We start from the raw sequence: 17,045 nt of genomic DNA, 5'->3' as shown, positions 1-17,045 counted from the left end.
TAGCATTGAGTAGAGAGAAGCTGGAGGTGAAGAAGCCAGTTTGGAGGTTATTATACCAATCACCCAGGTGGGAAATACATTAGCAGTGGAAACAGTGAATAGTATCAGGAGTCAAGAATCTGCGTGACTTTGAAAGGTTATGCTGGGGAAAGGGTGTTTAAAGCTGCAGGTACACAAGAGGCCCTTAGTGGCTGAACGTGACTGCATTCACGATTGCATTCTTCGTTATTATAAGAGTTTGAAAAACAAGCAAATCACTTTAGGACTTATTTAGTTTATGAATTCCCCATGGACACTGTATCTAATTTAGATTTTATATTTACCTTGATAAGACAAATTTTCAACTATATTTTATCATTTGAAACAACTTGCGTGTTTTTTTTTTTTCCCCGATAGATATGGCAGTGTGGCGGCAAATTACTGTTTGTCCCTTGTTCGCGCGTTGGACACATCTACCGTCTTGAGGGTTGGCAAGGGAATCCTCCGCCCATTTATGTTGGGTCTTCTCCAACTCTGAAGGTGAGTCTTTGGGTAAAAGGAGAGAAGCCTAGGGAACTTTGTACCACACGTGGCACATTTATGTACCACATGCTGTGGTGGTCACTTAAATGTCAGCTCCCTGAATGGGATAAATCGTTTAAGCACTCATGCTGGTTCCCCCTTTTAATTTAAGCTGAACTTATTCATGAAACACCTTATTGTTTTGTTTTGTTTTGTTTTGTTTTGTATTTATTTGAAGTATGGTTGACATATTATATATATTTGTTTTATATTATATAAGTTACCGGTATACACAGGCATTCAACATTTATGTACATTATACATTATGCATTATATATATTATGGAATGATCACCACAGTAAGTCTAGCTGCCATCTGTCACCATATGTAACAGCTACCATCTGTTACAATAATATTGTAATAATACAATATTATTAACTATATTCCCTGTGCTGTACACACAGGCTTCCCCTTCCCTTATTTTACCCATCTGCCCTCCACCTCTGGTGATCATCAGTTTGTTCTCTGTATCTATGAATCTGTTTTTCTGTTTTGCTTTGTTTGTTCCTTTGTCTTTTAGAACCCACAGAGGAGTGAAATCATATGGTATTTGTCTTTCTCTGCCTTACTTATTTCACTTAGTACAACACCAGCCATGTTGTCCATCTAGGTCCAGCCATGGTCTCACAAACAGCAAGATTTCATTCTTTTTTGTGGCTGAGTAATATTCCATCCTGTGTGTGGGAGAGGGGAGAGAGAGAATATATCTATATACCCCACATCTTCTTTATCAATTTTGTCAATGGATACTTAGGTTGTTTCCATATCTTGGTTGTTGTAATTGTAAATTGTATTGTAAATAATACTGCAGTGAACATAGGGGCACATATATCTTTTTGAATTAGTGTTTTTGTGTTTTGGGGGTAAATACTCAGAAGTAGAACTGCTAGGCTGTAGAGTAGTTCTATTTTTAATTTTTTGAGGAATCTCTGTACTGTTTTCCACAGCAACTACACCAGTTTGCATTCTCGAAAACAGCCACATGAGGGTTCCCTTTTCTTCATATCTTCACCAACACTCGATATTTCTTGTCTTCTTGACAAGAGCCATTCTGACAGGTGTGAGGTGATATCTCATTGTGGTTTTGTTTCCCTGATGATTAGTTATGTTGAATATCTTCTCATATGTCTGTTGGCCACCTGTTTGTCTTCTTTGGAGAAATGTCTGTTCAGGTCATCTGACCATTTTTTAATTGGACTGTTTGTTTTTTTATATTGAATTGTGTGAGTTCTTTATATATTTTCGCTATTAACCCCTGTTTGAGTGGATCGTTCGCAAATAAATATTCTCCCATTCAGTAGGATGCTTTTTCATTTTATTGATGGTTTCCTTCACTATACAAAGCCTTTTTAGTTTGATGTAGTCCATCTGTCTATTTTTCTTTTGTCGCACCTGCCTGAGGAGACAGATCCAAAAATAATATTGTCCAAGAGCTTAGCCCTGTGTTTTCTTAGAAATGTCATGGTTTCAGGCCTTACATTTAAGTCTTTAGTCATTTTGAGTTTATTTTGTGCGTGGTGTAAGAAAGTGGCCCAGTTTCATTCTTTTGCAGGTAGCTGTCAGTATTCCCAACATTCATTGAGAAAACTGTCTTTTCCCCTTTTCCTTCTTTGTCAAAGATTAATTGACCATATAAGCATAGGCTTATTTCTGGACTCGCTATTCTGTTCCATTGGTGTCTATATCTGTTTTTGTGCTAGTACCATACTGTTTTGATTGTAACTTTGTAGTGTAGTTTGCAGTCAGGGAGCATGATACCTCCCAGTTTGTTCCTCTTTCTCAAGATTGCTTTGGTTATTTGGGGTCTTTGGTGGTTCCATGCAAATTTTAGGATTATTTGTTCTCATTCTATGAAAAATACTATTGGTATTTTGATAGAGATTGCACTTAATCTGTAAATTGCTTTGGGTAGTGTGGACATTTTAATAATAGTGATTTTTCTAATCCATGAGTGTGGTATATCTTTACGTTTATTTGTGTTGCCTTCAGTTTCATTCATCGGTGTCTTGTCTTTTTTTTTTTATTTCAAGTTTTTATTTAAATTCTAGTTAGTTAATATATGGTAAAATCATCAGTGTCTTATAGTTTTTGGAGTATGGGTCTTTCACCTCCTTAAATTTATTTCTAGATTTTTTTTTGATGCAATTATAGATGGGATCGTTTCCTTAATTTCTTATGGAAATGCAACAGATTTATGTATATTAATTTTGTATCCTGCATCTTTACTAAATTCATTTATTACTTCTAATAGCCTTTTGATAGAGTTTTTATGGTTTTCTATGTAATATGTCATGCCATCTGCAAATAATGAGTGTTACTTCTTTTCCAATTTGGATGCTTTTTGTCTCTTTCTTGTCTGATTGCCATGGCTAAGACTTCCAATACTAAATTGATTAAAAGTGGCAAGTGTGGGCATCCTTGTCTCAGATCTTAGAGGGAAAGTTTTTGGCTTTTCACCATTGAGTATGATGTTCACTTATGGGCTTGTCATATAGGGTCTCCATTATGTTGAAATATGTTCCCTCTATACATACCCACTTGAGAATTTTTATCATAAATGTTGAATTTTATCAAATGCTTTTTCTGCATTCATTAAAGTGATTATATGATTTTTATCCTTCTTTTTGTTAATGTGGTGTATCACATTGATTGATTTGTGGATGTTGAACCATGCTTGCGTCCCCAGAATAAATCCCACTTAATCGTCATGGATGATTGTTTCAATGTATTGTTGAATTCAGCTTGCTGATATTTTGTTGAGGCTCTTTGTATCTATGTTTGTCAGGGATCTTATTATTTTTTAAGATTATTCATTGTATCCCACTCAGATTAAGATTTCTATATTGAATGCTCTCCACAAAGACATCTCAAATAAATTGAAAAAGGACTACCACTCTGTAGGAAAGTAGTTGAAACGAAAATATCAGCTTCTATTATTCACACTTGAGTAAAATATTATTTTTGTTTTGTTTAAAAAAATTAAAGTAATCATATTAGAAGTTTGTATAGTAAACAAAATCAAATTTTTGAACAGTGCTTGCAAAAGATTAATATCTTTTGTCCCTCAAACCAGGGGCAAACCAGAAAAGCTTCACACAGAGGCTAAGAAGATGAAGTCCTTTATTCTCGACCAAACAACTTTGAAGATTTTTTAATTGTGCTGTTTCCATAAATTCTAAGAGCGTAGGACTCTGATTCCATTCATTTTCTGGAGCCCCTAACCAAGTCAAAAGGAAGTCAGAAGGAAGTTTATTATTGGCTACAGATGCAACTTGGGATAGTTCCTTAAAGGGAAATAGATAATCGAAGCAGAGATGACAAGGCTTAAAGAATGAACAAAGCTTTCTAACCAGCCAAATTATCATAGAAATGGCCAAAGGGAGCCCCAGCCAGAATAGGAGATGAGATTAAAATGTCCATGCTAAAGCAAAGGGCACCATATTAACACCAGGCCTGACTGGCATTACAGGAAAGAACTTGCCCTTGGATTTGGACCCATAATCACGAAGAATGAAAGATCACATTGATTCATGAAGGCCTGTGCTACAAGGAAGAGAGATGTGAGGGAAATATTTATCCACTCTAAAAATGAACTGTACATATCATAAAAACTATCTGATAAATGTAACATTCAGTCTACACTTAGTGAGTGCTAGAGTGTGCCAGGTGCTTTTTTTCCCTCCAGCTTTAACATCATCCACTTCAACCACAGTGTGCTAATAATGGTTTATGTCGACTTATTCAGCTCGTGTGTCTTCTCTGAGCCTCAGACTTTAATGGTCAGTTGCCTCTCAGAATTATGTTCTCAGATGACCCTCAGACATTTCAAACTCAATGGAGTCAAAGCTGAACTTTTTAACTTTTTCTCAAAAGCATTTCCCTTTCCTATATTCTCTGTTTGCCCACGAATGAAACTTACGGGGCATGTTGGGGTAGTCCTCCCTTCCCTCCCACTGAACCAAGCCCTGAAGAGTCTACCTCATACATTATCTCCGAAATCCATTCCTTCCTATACTTAGTGCAGGTCCTCAGATCTCTCCCATATAGATAATTGAATTGCCTCCTGTTTGGCTCTCCACCATCAGGCTCAATCCCCTTTAATCTGTCTTCCACTCACCACCAGTGTGGTTCCCCTGATCATTAAATCTCATACCTGTACCTGCTTAAAACCTTTCGATGACTGTCAGCCAAAAGATAAAATTCAAAGAATTTTAGAAAAGAATAATAATCATAGCTAACACTTTTTGACAACTTATTATGTACCAGTCACGAATCTAAATGCTTTGCTAGATGAACTCCTTAATTTTCGCAAAACACAAGGTAAGTTGTGGTAAACTACTTTTAGGACTACAAATGCACCATGATTTGCCATACTTCATTTGGGTTCCTCTTTGCCCTGACTACCGTTCACACAGAATTAACCACTCCTTCAAGACACAGCTGTCCAGTGCCCTTCCATGGTGGCCCTCTGGATTTCTCCATCCCAAACAAATAAATGCTCCTTCTTTGTGTTGCTATAACCTTATGTATGCACGTTTCATTCTTCGTGTTCATTAGTATTTAGCTTCGTGTTCATTAGACACGGGCTGTGTCTAATTCTGGATGAATTTGCAAAAATTAAAAATACTTAGCAATGGGGGCACCTGGGTGGCTTGCGCGATTAAGCATCCGACTCTTGGTTTTGGCTCAGGTATGATCCCACGGTATCATGAGTTCGAGCCCTGTGTTGGGCTCTGCGCTGACAATGCAGAGCCTGCTTACGATTCTCTCTCCGCAACCCCCCACCTCTGCCCCTCCCCCACTCGCGCTATTTCTCTCTCAAAAATGAATAAAAAAAAATTTTTTTAAACATATTCAGCAATATTACACATTTAAAACTTTTTTGAACCCATGGGCTTTTGCAACAGCATGCCTGTGGGAGCATGTTCGCCTTTTGGTAGTTATAGCCTAGGAGAATTTTAGTCTGAACGCAAGGTATTTTCTACTCCTGATGTAACACAGGGGTCAGCAACTATGGCCTTTAGGCCAAATCCAGCCCTTTTCAGTAAATAAAGTGATTGCTATTGGAGCACCACCACATCCTTTTGTGTGCGTATGGTCTCCAGCTACTTCCTCAGTACAACAGGGCTAAGTAGTTGCTACAGAAACTGTATGGCCTGCAATGCCAAAGGTACTTACTCTCTGGCCTTTTACAGAGAAAATATGCTGATGAATAACGTACAAGACCAAGGGACTAGATTGAGAATGCACTCAATCTGTCACAACGTTCATGCCTACAGACATTTGTTCAGTTAAGCCTTAGCAGATAGATCTTTGTCAGTTATCACAATATTAACTTATTTTATTGTTCTTTAGTTGCTTTCCCTTAAAGTGCATCAACTGGTGAAAGTATCCTATAAATTCTGGGTTATAGCAAAATGGTTCTAGTACAGTCATAATGTGACCAAAAAAGCCACTTGCAAACAAAATGTGTTTTATTCAACAGAGCTCTTGTTTTTCACGCTGGTTCCTGAAATGAGCCTTTTCCCTACACATGCTGGTAGTGTGGTTCTAAATGAAAGAGATTGTTCTGAGCAAAGGAGCACCCATTTTCCGCCAGCCTCCCCTAAACCCTCTCTGGGCTTCACCTTCTTCCTCTAAAAGCAGGATAGAATATATGATCTTAGAATATGCGATCTTACAGCTCAGTGACGTCAGATTCTGTGTCCATCACTTCTTAGTTGAACATGCATCACATTCTACCCTTAGCAATTGACATATTAGAGTCGTTAACTCACTTGCGTTTGTTTTATTAAATATCAGGTCCTATTGAAATGAGTTTATTATACGTTGGTCATATTTAATGTGTCTAAGATGGGCTGCTGACAGCATTGCAGATCTTTTCCTTTCTCATCATCTTTTCTTTTTCACAGAATTATGTTCGAGTTGTAGAGGTGTGGTGGGATGAATATAAAGACTACTTCTATGCCAGTCGTCCTGAATCAAAGGCATTAGCATATGGGGATATATCTGAGCTGAAAAAATTTCGAGAGGATCACAACTGCAAAAGTTTCAAATGGTTCATGGAAGAAATAGCTTATGACATAACTTCACACTACCCTTTGCCACCCAAAAATGTTGAATGGGGAGAAGTAAGTACCAGCTGGTATTCAGATCTCAAAAACTATGTGTGTTTGGAGACTTGAGTTTGGGAGAAGGCAGAGAAAGATGGAAATGTGTGAGTGAAAGAGAAAAATTCTTGGGGAAAAGTTTCTCTAAAAACTGTCCTCCCCCACCTTTCTACCAGACTGTTAACACCTCCCCTGACCACCTGACCACTGTGTCCCCTGCTCTCAGCTTTTGGACTCCTGGCTCTCCATCCTGGAGCACTGTCCACTCCCTGCAGCCTCTGCCACTTCCCTGCCCCTCACTCTGACTCCTTTTCCTGACCAATTCCAACTTACCCTATTGCTCGCAATTTAGAGAGCACCAGTTCTGAAAAGCCACTCTTATCCTTCCCCACTCTGTCAGAAAAACTGAGTTCTGGATCTTTCCATGGGTTCTCATAACATTCAAAATTGCCTGTCTCTCAGCCAGTCTCTCGACCCAGGACCTGGTTCACCATTGTGTCCCAATGGACTAACACAGAGACCTCCCCATACACAATAGACACTCAAACAATGCTTGTCAAATAAGTGAATGGATTGATGGTAACTGAAAATAAGTAAGGTCAGGCATTGGTTGCTGTTGTCATTTTTTTGTTTCTTCAGACTTGCGTTTGTAATCTCATTTCTCATGTCCCCCCACCCATGAGCCTAATGCTGCTGCCTCATGGGTATATTAAACATGCCATGAACTTTCAAACTTATGTATCATTGTGTAATTAAGTATTCAACAAATAGTGGTCAAGGGCCTACTATGTACCAGTCACTCTTGTAGACATAAGACAAGCAGGTCCCTTTCATCAGGTCTTTCCCCTTGGGGGGAAAAAGACAACAAAAGGGAAACAAAGAAGATAATGGCAGATGGTGGTAAGGACCTCAAAGGAAATAAACAGGTGATGGTCAAGAGAATTTAGGGACAGATTAAGGAAGCCACCTTTGAAGAGGTGACATTTAATCTGAAATCTGAGTGATCAACCAGAGAGCCAGGAGGGAGTGTTCCAAGTAAAGAAAATGGTGAGGTTGAAGGCTCTGAGTCAGGAAATGCTTTGCCTTTATGATAATCAGAAAAGAGATTAATGAGGAGGGAGGCCTTTATCCTATAGGTATGGGAAGCCGTGGGAGGGTTTTAAGCAGGTAACATAAGTTGATTGATGCCTTGCTTTTTAATCACCCGGTTGTGAGGATTTAGAGTAGAAACAAGGATGCCAATTAGGAAACTAGTAGAGTAGTTCTGGTAAGAAAGGACGATGGTGGCTGAGACGAGGATGTCAAAAATGGAACAGAGACAAGCCGACAAATGCAAGGTACATAATTTATCTGGAGGCAGATCGCTGACAGACGGGTATGTGAAGGATAAGGGCCAAGATGACTAGTTGTGTTTTTTTATTTGAGTAGCTGATTCGGTGGCAGCTGAGATTGGGATGCTGATGGAGGGGATGAGGGGGAAGCATGGGGGAATAGCAAGTTCTTTATTGGCTTTCTGATTGTGGGAAGTGCCTACTGGACATCCAGGTGCGGCTGTCAAGTAGATAACAGACTACGTGATATTGAAGCCCAGAAAAGAGGCAATGTACATTTGGAGCCATCAGCGGGTAGATTGTCTCATGAAACTGAATGAACTCACCTAGGGAGAAAACAGAGATGGATAAAAGAAGATGGGATCCATCCCTAAGGAACCCTGACATTTAGAGTTTGGGAATAAAAGAAACCGACACTTACGCTGTGCACATCTTGATTTAATACGTACCTCCCCATACTCTTTATTTCATCTCTATGTTCTATCATAGCATATTATAGCAAACTGTGTTACCTTCTCAATGAGAACTGCCTGCCGTCCCCCAAACAGTCTTAGCCACCACCTTTAACTTGTTCTTTTCTTTTCCCCCATGGCACTTACTGCTTCCAAACGTGTTTGTGTTTTTTGCTTATAGTCTCTTTCCCTACCTAGAATGTAAGTTCGCTGGGGCGAGGACCTTTTATCTATTTTGCTCACTGGTGTATCAAAGCCTGCCACATGCCTGACACAGTAGTCACTTAATATTTGATGAATAAAGACATGAGTGAATGGATAGATGAAATTTTCTGTTCTCCCTTTAGAAGTTCACCCCCAAATATAGCTTCACCCTAACCCCTATCCCCATCCTGGCCCCTGTACCTTACACCTCACTTCTCAGCATTCCTTCCATTTTGCAAGGTAAACCCCTACCCGTTTAGACCGCATGTCCCCTTGAGGCAGTCTTTAGAGTTCCTCCAGGCAGGGCAAGAGCCTCCTTTTTTCACATGCCCAACCCTCCATCCTGATTGACACTTAGCCTTCAGTCTCTCACGGACATGAGGGTCCTGGACCATGACTTGATTCTCCTTGTATCTGCTAAAGCACTCATCATCATAGGTGCTCAGTCAATATTTGCTGAAAGAATAAACATTTTTTTTAACATTTTATCCAAATACTATAGTAATTTATAATTGAGATACGAATATATAGTGTTTCCAAGAAAGGAAAAAAGGTGATTTTTACACAAAATGTGCGTCCCAAAGATGATCCCCTGCGTTTGCTTCTCACCTACATTATTCACTGTCAGGGAAAAGTCTTACTGCCTGGCCCATTCGCCATAATCTTTGCTCCCTAGGCCCCTTTGAGACAGCTGCCAAAATTGTCACAGAGCCATTTGGAAGAGTTCCCTTACATACTCAATTCTGGGCCAGTGTCTCTTACCACTGAGGTAATAGGTAACTGTACTCTATTTGCTTCTCATCCACACGAATCAGCATGAATCTGGAATTGTATTTAATGATATCTTTTTAATTTTCTTTCCTCTGTGGTATTTTATCGAAATCTATAGACCAGTGCCCATAGTTGGGATGAGCCCATTCCAGTGTTGACTTCAAGATCATAAACGATTTCAGAGATGACTGGTATGCTGTAAACTACTCCAAGACTGATAGTACCGTCAAAACCTGGCATTACACACACCCAGATTTCCACCGTGAACAGCAGTATTTAGCATGAAACCCTCTTTCTCTGAAGCTAGAGTGCATTACAGCTAACCTGTTGCCTGCTCTTTGGCTCTTTGTTCATTTTTGTAGATCAGAGGCCTTGAAACTGTTTACTGCATTGATAGCATGGGGAAAACAAATGGAGGCTTTGTTGAACTAGGACCCTGCCACCGGATGGGAGGGAATCAGGTAAATAACCATATTTCTATGTTTTTATAGGTCTGCTGCATTGGAGCAGAATGTCTTACTGATCACGGGGCTTAGTTTGCTTTTTAATTTGATAATTTTGTTTGGGTAAAGTAAAACATTGTATAAAAAAAATTGACAGTGCTAAAACATTTATTTAGATGAGGAGGATGACAGCATTATTGGTTTTCACAGAACCAATCTGAACCTAGAATTTATGTCTGATATAAGAGATTAGAATATATTCCTGTGTGAGTATAGAATCATGTAAGCCAACTCTCTGAACAATTTTATTTGCAAATATTGTTCAGTATTCCACATTTCCCCCTTATAAGCTAGGATGTTACTGCCAGTAAGTATATTTCACTAATATATTTTATTTCCTTATATGGGTATTGTTCTTGTCTCTGACTTAGACTGTGAAATGTCATCAGCTCTGTTTCTACTTTTTCATCTGCTTACATTGTTGGTACATAATAAATATGTGTTAATGACCCATTCTATATCCAAGAGGCTAAAGAACATAATCCTTTAGGTGTTAATAGGAGTCTTCGTTAATATCAAAATGAATATAGTTCTTCTCTCTGGACTTAAAATTCTGAACATACAGAAAAATTATAGAAAAGTAAGATAGTCACTGAATTTAATTTTGAGTTAAGTCTTTCTTTCTTTCTTTCTTTCTTTCTTTCTTTCTTTCTTTCTTTCTTTCTTTCTTTCCTTCCTTCCTTCCTTCCTTCCTTCCTTCCTTCCTTCCTTCCTTCCTTCCTTTTTTTCTTTTAAATAATATATATCTGGGGCACCTGGCTGGCTCAGTCAGTGCAGCATGAGAGGCTTGGTCTCAGGGTTGTGAGTTTGAGCCCCATGTTGGTTGTAGAGATTACTTAACAGTGAAATCCTTAAAATAAAATAATGTATGTTAGAAGAGAAAGTGCCTCTGTTACTTTATTTCTTTTTTTTTTTTAATAGCTTTTTCGAATCAACGAAGCTAACCAACTTATGCAATATGACCAGTGTTTGACAAAGGGGCCTGATGGATCAAAAATTATGATTACACACTGTAATCTAAATGAATTTAAGGAATGGCAGTACTTCAAGGTATTGTGCGTTTCAACTCCTGAAATGATATTATTTGTGATTTCATTTTAATAACATCTACCATACGAAATTTAGATGTATAAATCTTAAAACCTGAATTCAGGTTGACTTGCATTTCCCTCTAGTTAGTCATTTGTTTTCCTGAGCATTGAGTGACTCCTTGTTCCATAATGAAGCATCACTTTCATTCTCTGGTATAACGTCCTGTAATGAGGTCACAGAATGTCTATGAAGACCCAGTGCTAATTTCAGTAACACGGGAAAAATCTGTTCTGTGAGGCAGTAATCACCATTGTTCTAATATCGAAATCTTATTTGTTAAATCTAAAGGAGTCATTCATTAAAGTAAAATTATTTAAAAATTACATATGTAATTGAAATTATATGTATGTAAAATCTTTTAAAATATTGCATTTATATTTCATGTTGTCCAGCAGGTGGAGATAGAGACAAACAAATAACACTTGGAAATCTGGGCCTTCGTGACCTCTCTTTATTAGCGTTATTTGCTAAACACAACTGGATAAATATTGCCTATTGCTTGCTTAAAGGTCATGTTTAGTTATTCACTTGACACTGCAGGAGCAGTTTTGCTCTTTCACCTGTGAATATTCAAAGCTCTTTGCCAAGTTGAAGATTCCAACATATTAATGGATTGATGTATAATTTTCAGAGTCTAGACTTGACTAAATTTATTGAGAAACACAAAGTTGGGAAAGCTGCCCCAAACCAAAAGAATCTGGCAACTCTCAACTTCATTTGCTCAGTTAGTAGTTGTTATCGTACCATGTCTGTTAGGCAAGCCCTTATTTGCTATGTAGTGACGGTATTATGACCCAGCTTAATATTCTCAGTCATCATCATTCCCAGATAATTACCATGAAGTGGTAAGTGTATGTCAGTTGCTGATTTTTTTCTTATAACAAGTTAGGAAGGAGAACATGAACATAAATCCTGAAGAACAGAGCATTTGTTTCCACAAAGATGAATAATAGCAATAAATGATAGGGTATTAATAAAATGGTATTAGTAAAATAGTAAAAGAAGGCTCTAGCAGACCAGAAACTACCATCCAAAAGTAGTTTAATGGATAAAAAATGGAATGTATATATTTTAGGTTAACAAAGAAGAGATTAATAGGAGGAATTATTTCTGACAAGTTTCATATAGGAAGTATTATTGTTCCAGGTCTTGAGATATAAAAAGGCTTTTCATGGAGGATAAATAAGAAGACTGGGTGAACAAAGGCATGGAGTAAAACTGTAGAAAACTCTAGGGATCATGTTTAGTTTGGTATCCCTGAATTGGAGTCCACATGAAAGAACATTCAACTTGACTTTGTAAGTTTTGGAAAGTGAATGACATTATTTGAGGAACACAGTGATAGGAAACAGTGGATACTTTTAGGAAAATAATTCTAGAAACATTGTGCAAAGTATGGACTGATAAGCAGATCAGCTCAGTCAGCAGTTCTCAAGCTTTCCGATCTCTAGATTCCCTCTACACTCTTGAAAATTATTGAGACCCCCACACGCACGCAGATTTTATTTATCTAGGTTATAACTAACAATATTTTCTGGGTTGCAAATTAAACCTGACAAATTTTGTAAGTATGTATTTTTGTTGTATTTGTATGTATGTTTTCATTCATGTAAAAGTAATAATAACCCTACTACATATTCATATAAACAATTTGAATGACAAATTACAGTTTTTCAACAAAGTGAGAAGAATGGCATTTTTTTATAGTTTTTCAAATCCCTTTAAATGTCTGGCTTAATAGAAGACAGCTGAATTCTCATATTGTTTTCTACCTTCAATTTGATGTGATATATCGTTTTAGTTGAAGTATATATGAGGAAAATCAGACTCAAACATGCAGCTGGAGAAGAGAGGGTTCATTTAGTAGGCTTTTCAGGTCATTGTAGCTGTTCTTTGATGCCACCCCACAACTAGATAAGTGGTAGTTTCTTAAAGATCATTTGCAGTATAGACTCTGAAACCATATCAGTGAACATTTTGCCCTATATTACATTAAAATCTATTTTACCCATGTCTGCTTTTGTAATATCACGCATGCACTGCTTGTTTGGAAAATATTGATTCACCAAGTTATGTAGGTCTTCCATATGTTGACACATTTCATCATACAGTATCAAAAAAAAATCACAGATATAACCACTGATTTCATGGTAAAGCTGTCAAGTTCATGGTGGTGGGTACACGTTTTCCACAACTCTAATTTTTGCTTAAACCTCAAATTCTATCAGTGGCAACAAATACTGTCAGATGTGTTGTTTTTTAAGTGACAGGCTTACTTCATTGTCCAGAAAATGTCTACCCAGTCCCAAGTTTGAATAATCACAGTTTGTCTAGAGTTTTCCTTTCAGGTCAAAATGACATTACATGAAAAAAGCAGCTAGTTGGACACTCAGGTCAAACAAGTGCCCACGTGTTTTCCTTTTCCTTCAGGATAACCATTGCACTTCACTATATGGAAGTGCTTTATGCCTATTTTCCATTTCAGCTCAGAATATTTTTAAAAGTATACTCAAGGGTCAAGATTTAATAAAACTTAGTCGTTTTACTGTTTCATCATTAGACATCCTGAAGTAAAACTAGCATTTTCTTTTTTAGCTTTGGATGTATGGCCATGAATAAGGAGACTACTAGAACACTTATGTCACTGCTTGACTTATGCTAAGGCCCCAGCACTTATACCTGCCAATGCTTTTGCACCATCAGTATAAATGTTAGTGCAGTGAAAAGGCAAATAGGGTCTTTGTGTTATTATGAAAATAGTTTTGATCTTACGGGCCCAGTCTTAGTCTGAGGACTGCAGTATGCGAAGCCCTGAGTTATATTGAAGAAATGCACAATAGATGATGAGGGCTAAACTAAGGCATATGCAGTGGGTGTAGGAAAGGAGATAGATCAGAGACTTTGCAACTATCAGTCCTCAATTGCTGCTACAAACAGAATGAATGAAGGGAAGTGTAGCATGAAAGGCCTCTGTCCTGAGGACACGAAGGATAGTTTTGTCATTAGCCAGGATGGGAACTGAAGAAGTTTGTATACCATTGAATTTATGGTACCAGCAGTACATTATGACTTAACAATAAAAGGACTTAGAAGACTGACAATCAGGAAAACTCCAAAGTCTGAGGAATGTTTAGCTTAAGCCTGTCCAATTTTCTAGAACCATCTCCTTGTGAAAGCCAGGTAATGACTTCTTCTAATGTCAGTGATATCAAAAAAAGTGCACATTTAAAACTCCTTTCTCCTTTGTTTTCCAGAACCTGCACAGATTTACTCACATTCCTTCAGGAAAGTGCTTAGATCGCTCAGACATCCTACATCAAGTGTTCATCTCCAATTGTGACTCCAGTAAAATGACTCAAAAGTGGGAAATGAATAACATCCATAGTGTTTAGAAAGAATAAAAGAAACCAATAACCTACCTACTGACACATAAATTTATACAGGACTGAAAACCGCCTGAAACCTGCTGCAACTATTATTAACTCTGTACAGCTCCAAACCCAGAACCTCCTGATCAGTTTGAAGGATGTTGATAAACTGTGATTTTACAATAACATTATCATCTGCAGTTACTGTTTACAAAACTGCTTTTACCTTAAACTTTGTAGATGTTTACATCTTTTTTTGTTTTGTTTTAAGATGATGTTGGTAATTTGTGCATTTAGCTCTGTTTTAATTAGAACAGAGTTAAAAGCATTGTTGTCTTCTTTGGGATTACACTCAGGGGTCTGAAAGGCAGTTTGATTTTTTTTTTTCTTTAACACACTTGAAAAAAGGTTGGAGTAACCAGACTTTCATATATAACTTGGTGATTATCAACCTGTTGTGTCTTTATTTAATTTTACATCTTTATGAAGCACTGCCACAGGTTCTTAGCCAAGGTGGCCTTCCTTCACAGTCATGCTGCTTTTTTGAAAGGTGAATTTCAACACATTTAGTGCCTCTTTCATTTCTCAGTATATATTTCAAGAGCTTTTGATGAAATTTTTAGGATGGTATTGATGGAATTGTCATCTGTATGAGGAATACATTTATTACTCAGAAATGAATTTACATGCTACCATTTGCTCTGAAATTGAATGTTGTGCGGCTTGAGAAAGAAAAGTATGGAACATCCCAAGGCTATTTCATAGGGTTGAAGATTGTATGGCATTAACTTCCTTACATGCTGGCATTCCCAATGCTCTCTGTTGATACTGACTCCCAAGATCAGTCAAGAGGGTCTACCAACTAGAGAAAAATTGTCCACTGACATCTGGGATTTACTTTTCCCCAGTACCTGTCACTATAGAAAACTATAAGTAATTCTCAGTTTCGAAATCTTGAAATATGGGGGTAACAAAAATAACAAAACACCACTGTAAACACATCAGAATTTCATTCTGACCAACGTAAGAATTCCCAAGCCCTTTTTAGATTAAGCCTTACAAAAACTCCTGTGCATTATTAACCTAAGCTGTGCAACCTATGAAGCCAAGAGTGAATGGATGTTTCATGTATATCTTCATCCAAATGAAATTCCCTACACATTTTTTAAATTAAAATCTATTTAAAAATACAGTTCATTAACAAATATGAACTTCTGTTAGGTTAGGTTTTGGTTCTCTAGTGTTTCTTAATTTTTTTTAGGAAGCATATTCCTATTAGTATTTCTCCAGTGAAAAAGAAGACTTGTTTGGATTTAAACATTTATTAAGATAGGACTTACTGTAGGAAAACCAAACAGTGCAAGTGGTCAATTCAGTTTTAATTTCTAAATAGTCTTTTGTTACCCAAAAGATTAAAATGCTACATTGAGTTTAAAAAAAAAAAGAAAGAAAGAAAGAAAGAAAAAGGATGAAATGGGGAATGGCAAGTAAATTAAGCATTTTTGATCCTGTAATCATGATATCATTACAATGAAAGGAATTTCACAAACTACTGCCAGAGGGAACTATTTTTAATTACAGCTTAAAAAAGGAAAGAAGAAAAGCCTACAGATTTCTTTCTTCCAAGCTTAGCTCTTAAATTTAGAGAGTCAGATTTAAACATCCTGAATGGAATTTTATTTATAATTTTGAATTGTCAATTTGTATTTTGCTACTGATCTGTGATCAACCATTTTAACTTTCATTCATCTCTAGGGATGTTTAAAAAGGAATACATTTATATATGCTTATATAATTGCAAAATCAACTATAAAAAGGAAACTAAGACAATTGGTACTTCAATTACTTCTATCTCTGCAAATAGGCTCCATTTTCCTTGTTGAATAGATTATAACCTTGCTAACTATGCATAGGCCTAAGAAAGGTGGCACATAAACTGTGCATGTAAATTTTAAATGGGTACTTTGTGCAATTCGTTAATACTCTATGAAAATGATTCTATATATTGAAATCAGAAACTGTACCAAACATGAAAAACATCAGAAGCTGCTGCCATAGGACTATTTTCTACTGTAGGCTGCTTTGGAAATAATTCCCATATCCTTGCTTTGTAAGTTGATAATATCACTATGCATTTCTACACATTTTATAAATTTGATTTATGCAGATTTTGATACACTGTATGTTTCTGTAGAAATTGTATAAATATTCAAATTTTATTAGGGATAAATTTGAGAAGTTTATGTATATCTTAATTCTGGGTTGCTTGTTTTTTAGGTGAGAAAAAAATAAAATACTGTATTTTAATCCATGTTTTTTTTCAGTATTTGTAATCATTTCTAAATCCAAACACTGCATGTTTGAAATAATTATTTTATTGTTTACCAGATACACTAACATAATAGCTAAAATATATACCATAGTAATATGTTGACTATGTGCTTGAATGTTGGTTATAATTCTGCTTAGAATGTGCTTAGCATACCCGGAGCTTACCTATCTGTAGGAAAGAAACAAAGGTTTATTTTCGCCTCTGGTTGCCTATGTATAGCAGTTTTTTTGTTTTTTTTTTTAAAGTCACTTACCCAGGGTGCCTGGGTGGTTCAGTCAGTTAAGCGTCCAACTTTGGCTCAGGTCATGATCTCGCAATTTG

At 36.9% G+C, this 17,045-nt stretch overlaps 1 protein-coding gene across 5 annotated transcripts in view; it reads left to right on the top strand.

Moving 5' to 3' along the window:
- GALNT7 (polypeptide N-acetylgalactosaminyltransferase 7) overlaps positions 1 to 15,857 on the top strand; it is a 144,962-nt gene extending 129,105 nt beyond the window's left edge. For all 5 annotated transcript variants that reach the window (XM_042983615.1, XM_042983616.1, XM_042983617.1 and 2 more), the window contains exons 8-12: positions 397 to 519; positions 6,474 to 6,692; positions 9,792 to 9,890; positions 10,854 to 10,982; positions 14,279 to 15,857. In XM_042983615.1, the coding sequence (XP_042839549.1) occupies positions 397 to 519; positions 6,474 to 6,692; positions 9,792 to 9,890; positions 10,854 to 10,982; positions 14,279 to 14,416 (708 nt within the window). In that variant the 3' untranslated portion in view covers positions 14,417 to 15,857. The remainder of the gene's footprint in view (positions 1 to 396; positions 520 to 6,473; positions 6,693 to 9,791; positions 9,891 to 10,853; positions 10,983 to 14,278) is intronic.
- The last annotated feature ends 1,188 nt before the right edge of the window (positions 15,858 to 17,045 follow it).

The sequence above is a fragment of the Panthera tigris genome, chromosome B1, assembly GCF_018350195.1.
Source record: "Panthera tigris isolate Pti1 chromosome B1, P.tigris_Pti1_mat1.1, whole genome shotgun sequence".
Lineage (NCBI taxonomy): Eukaryota > Metazoa > Chordata > Mammalia > Carnivora > Felidae > Panthera > Panthera tigris.
Note: the sequence above shows the minus strand (reverse complement) of the source record. Positions and strands in the feature narration are given on the sequence as shown.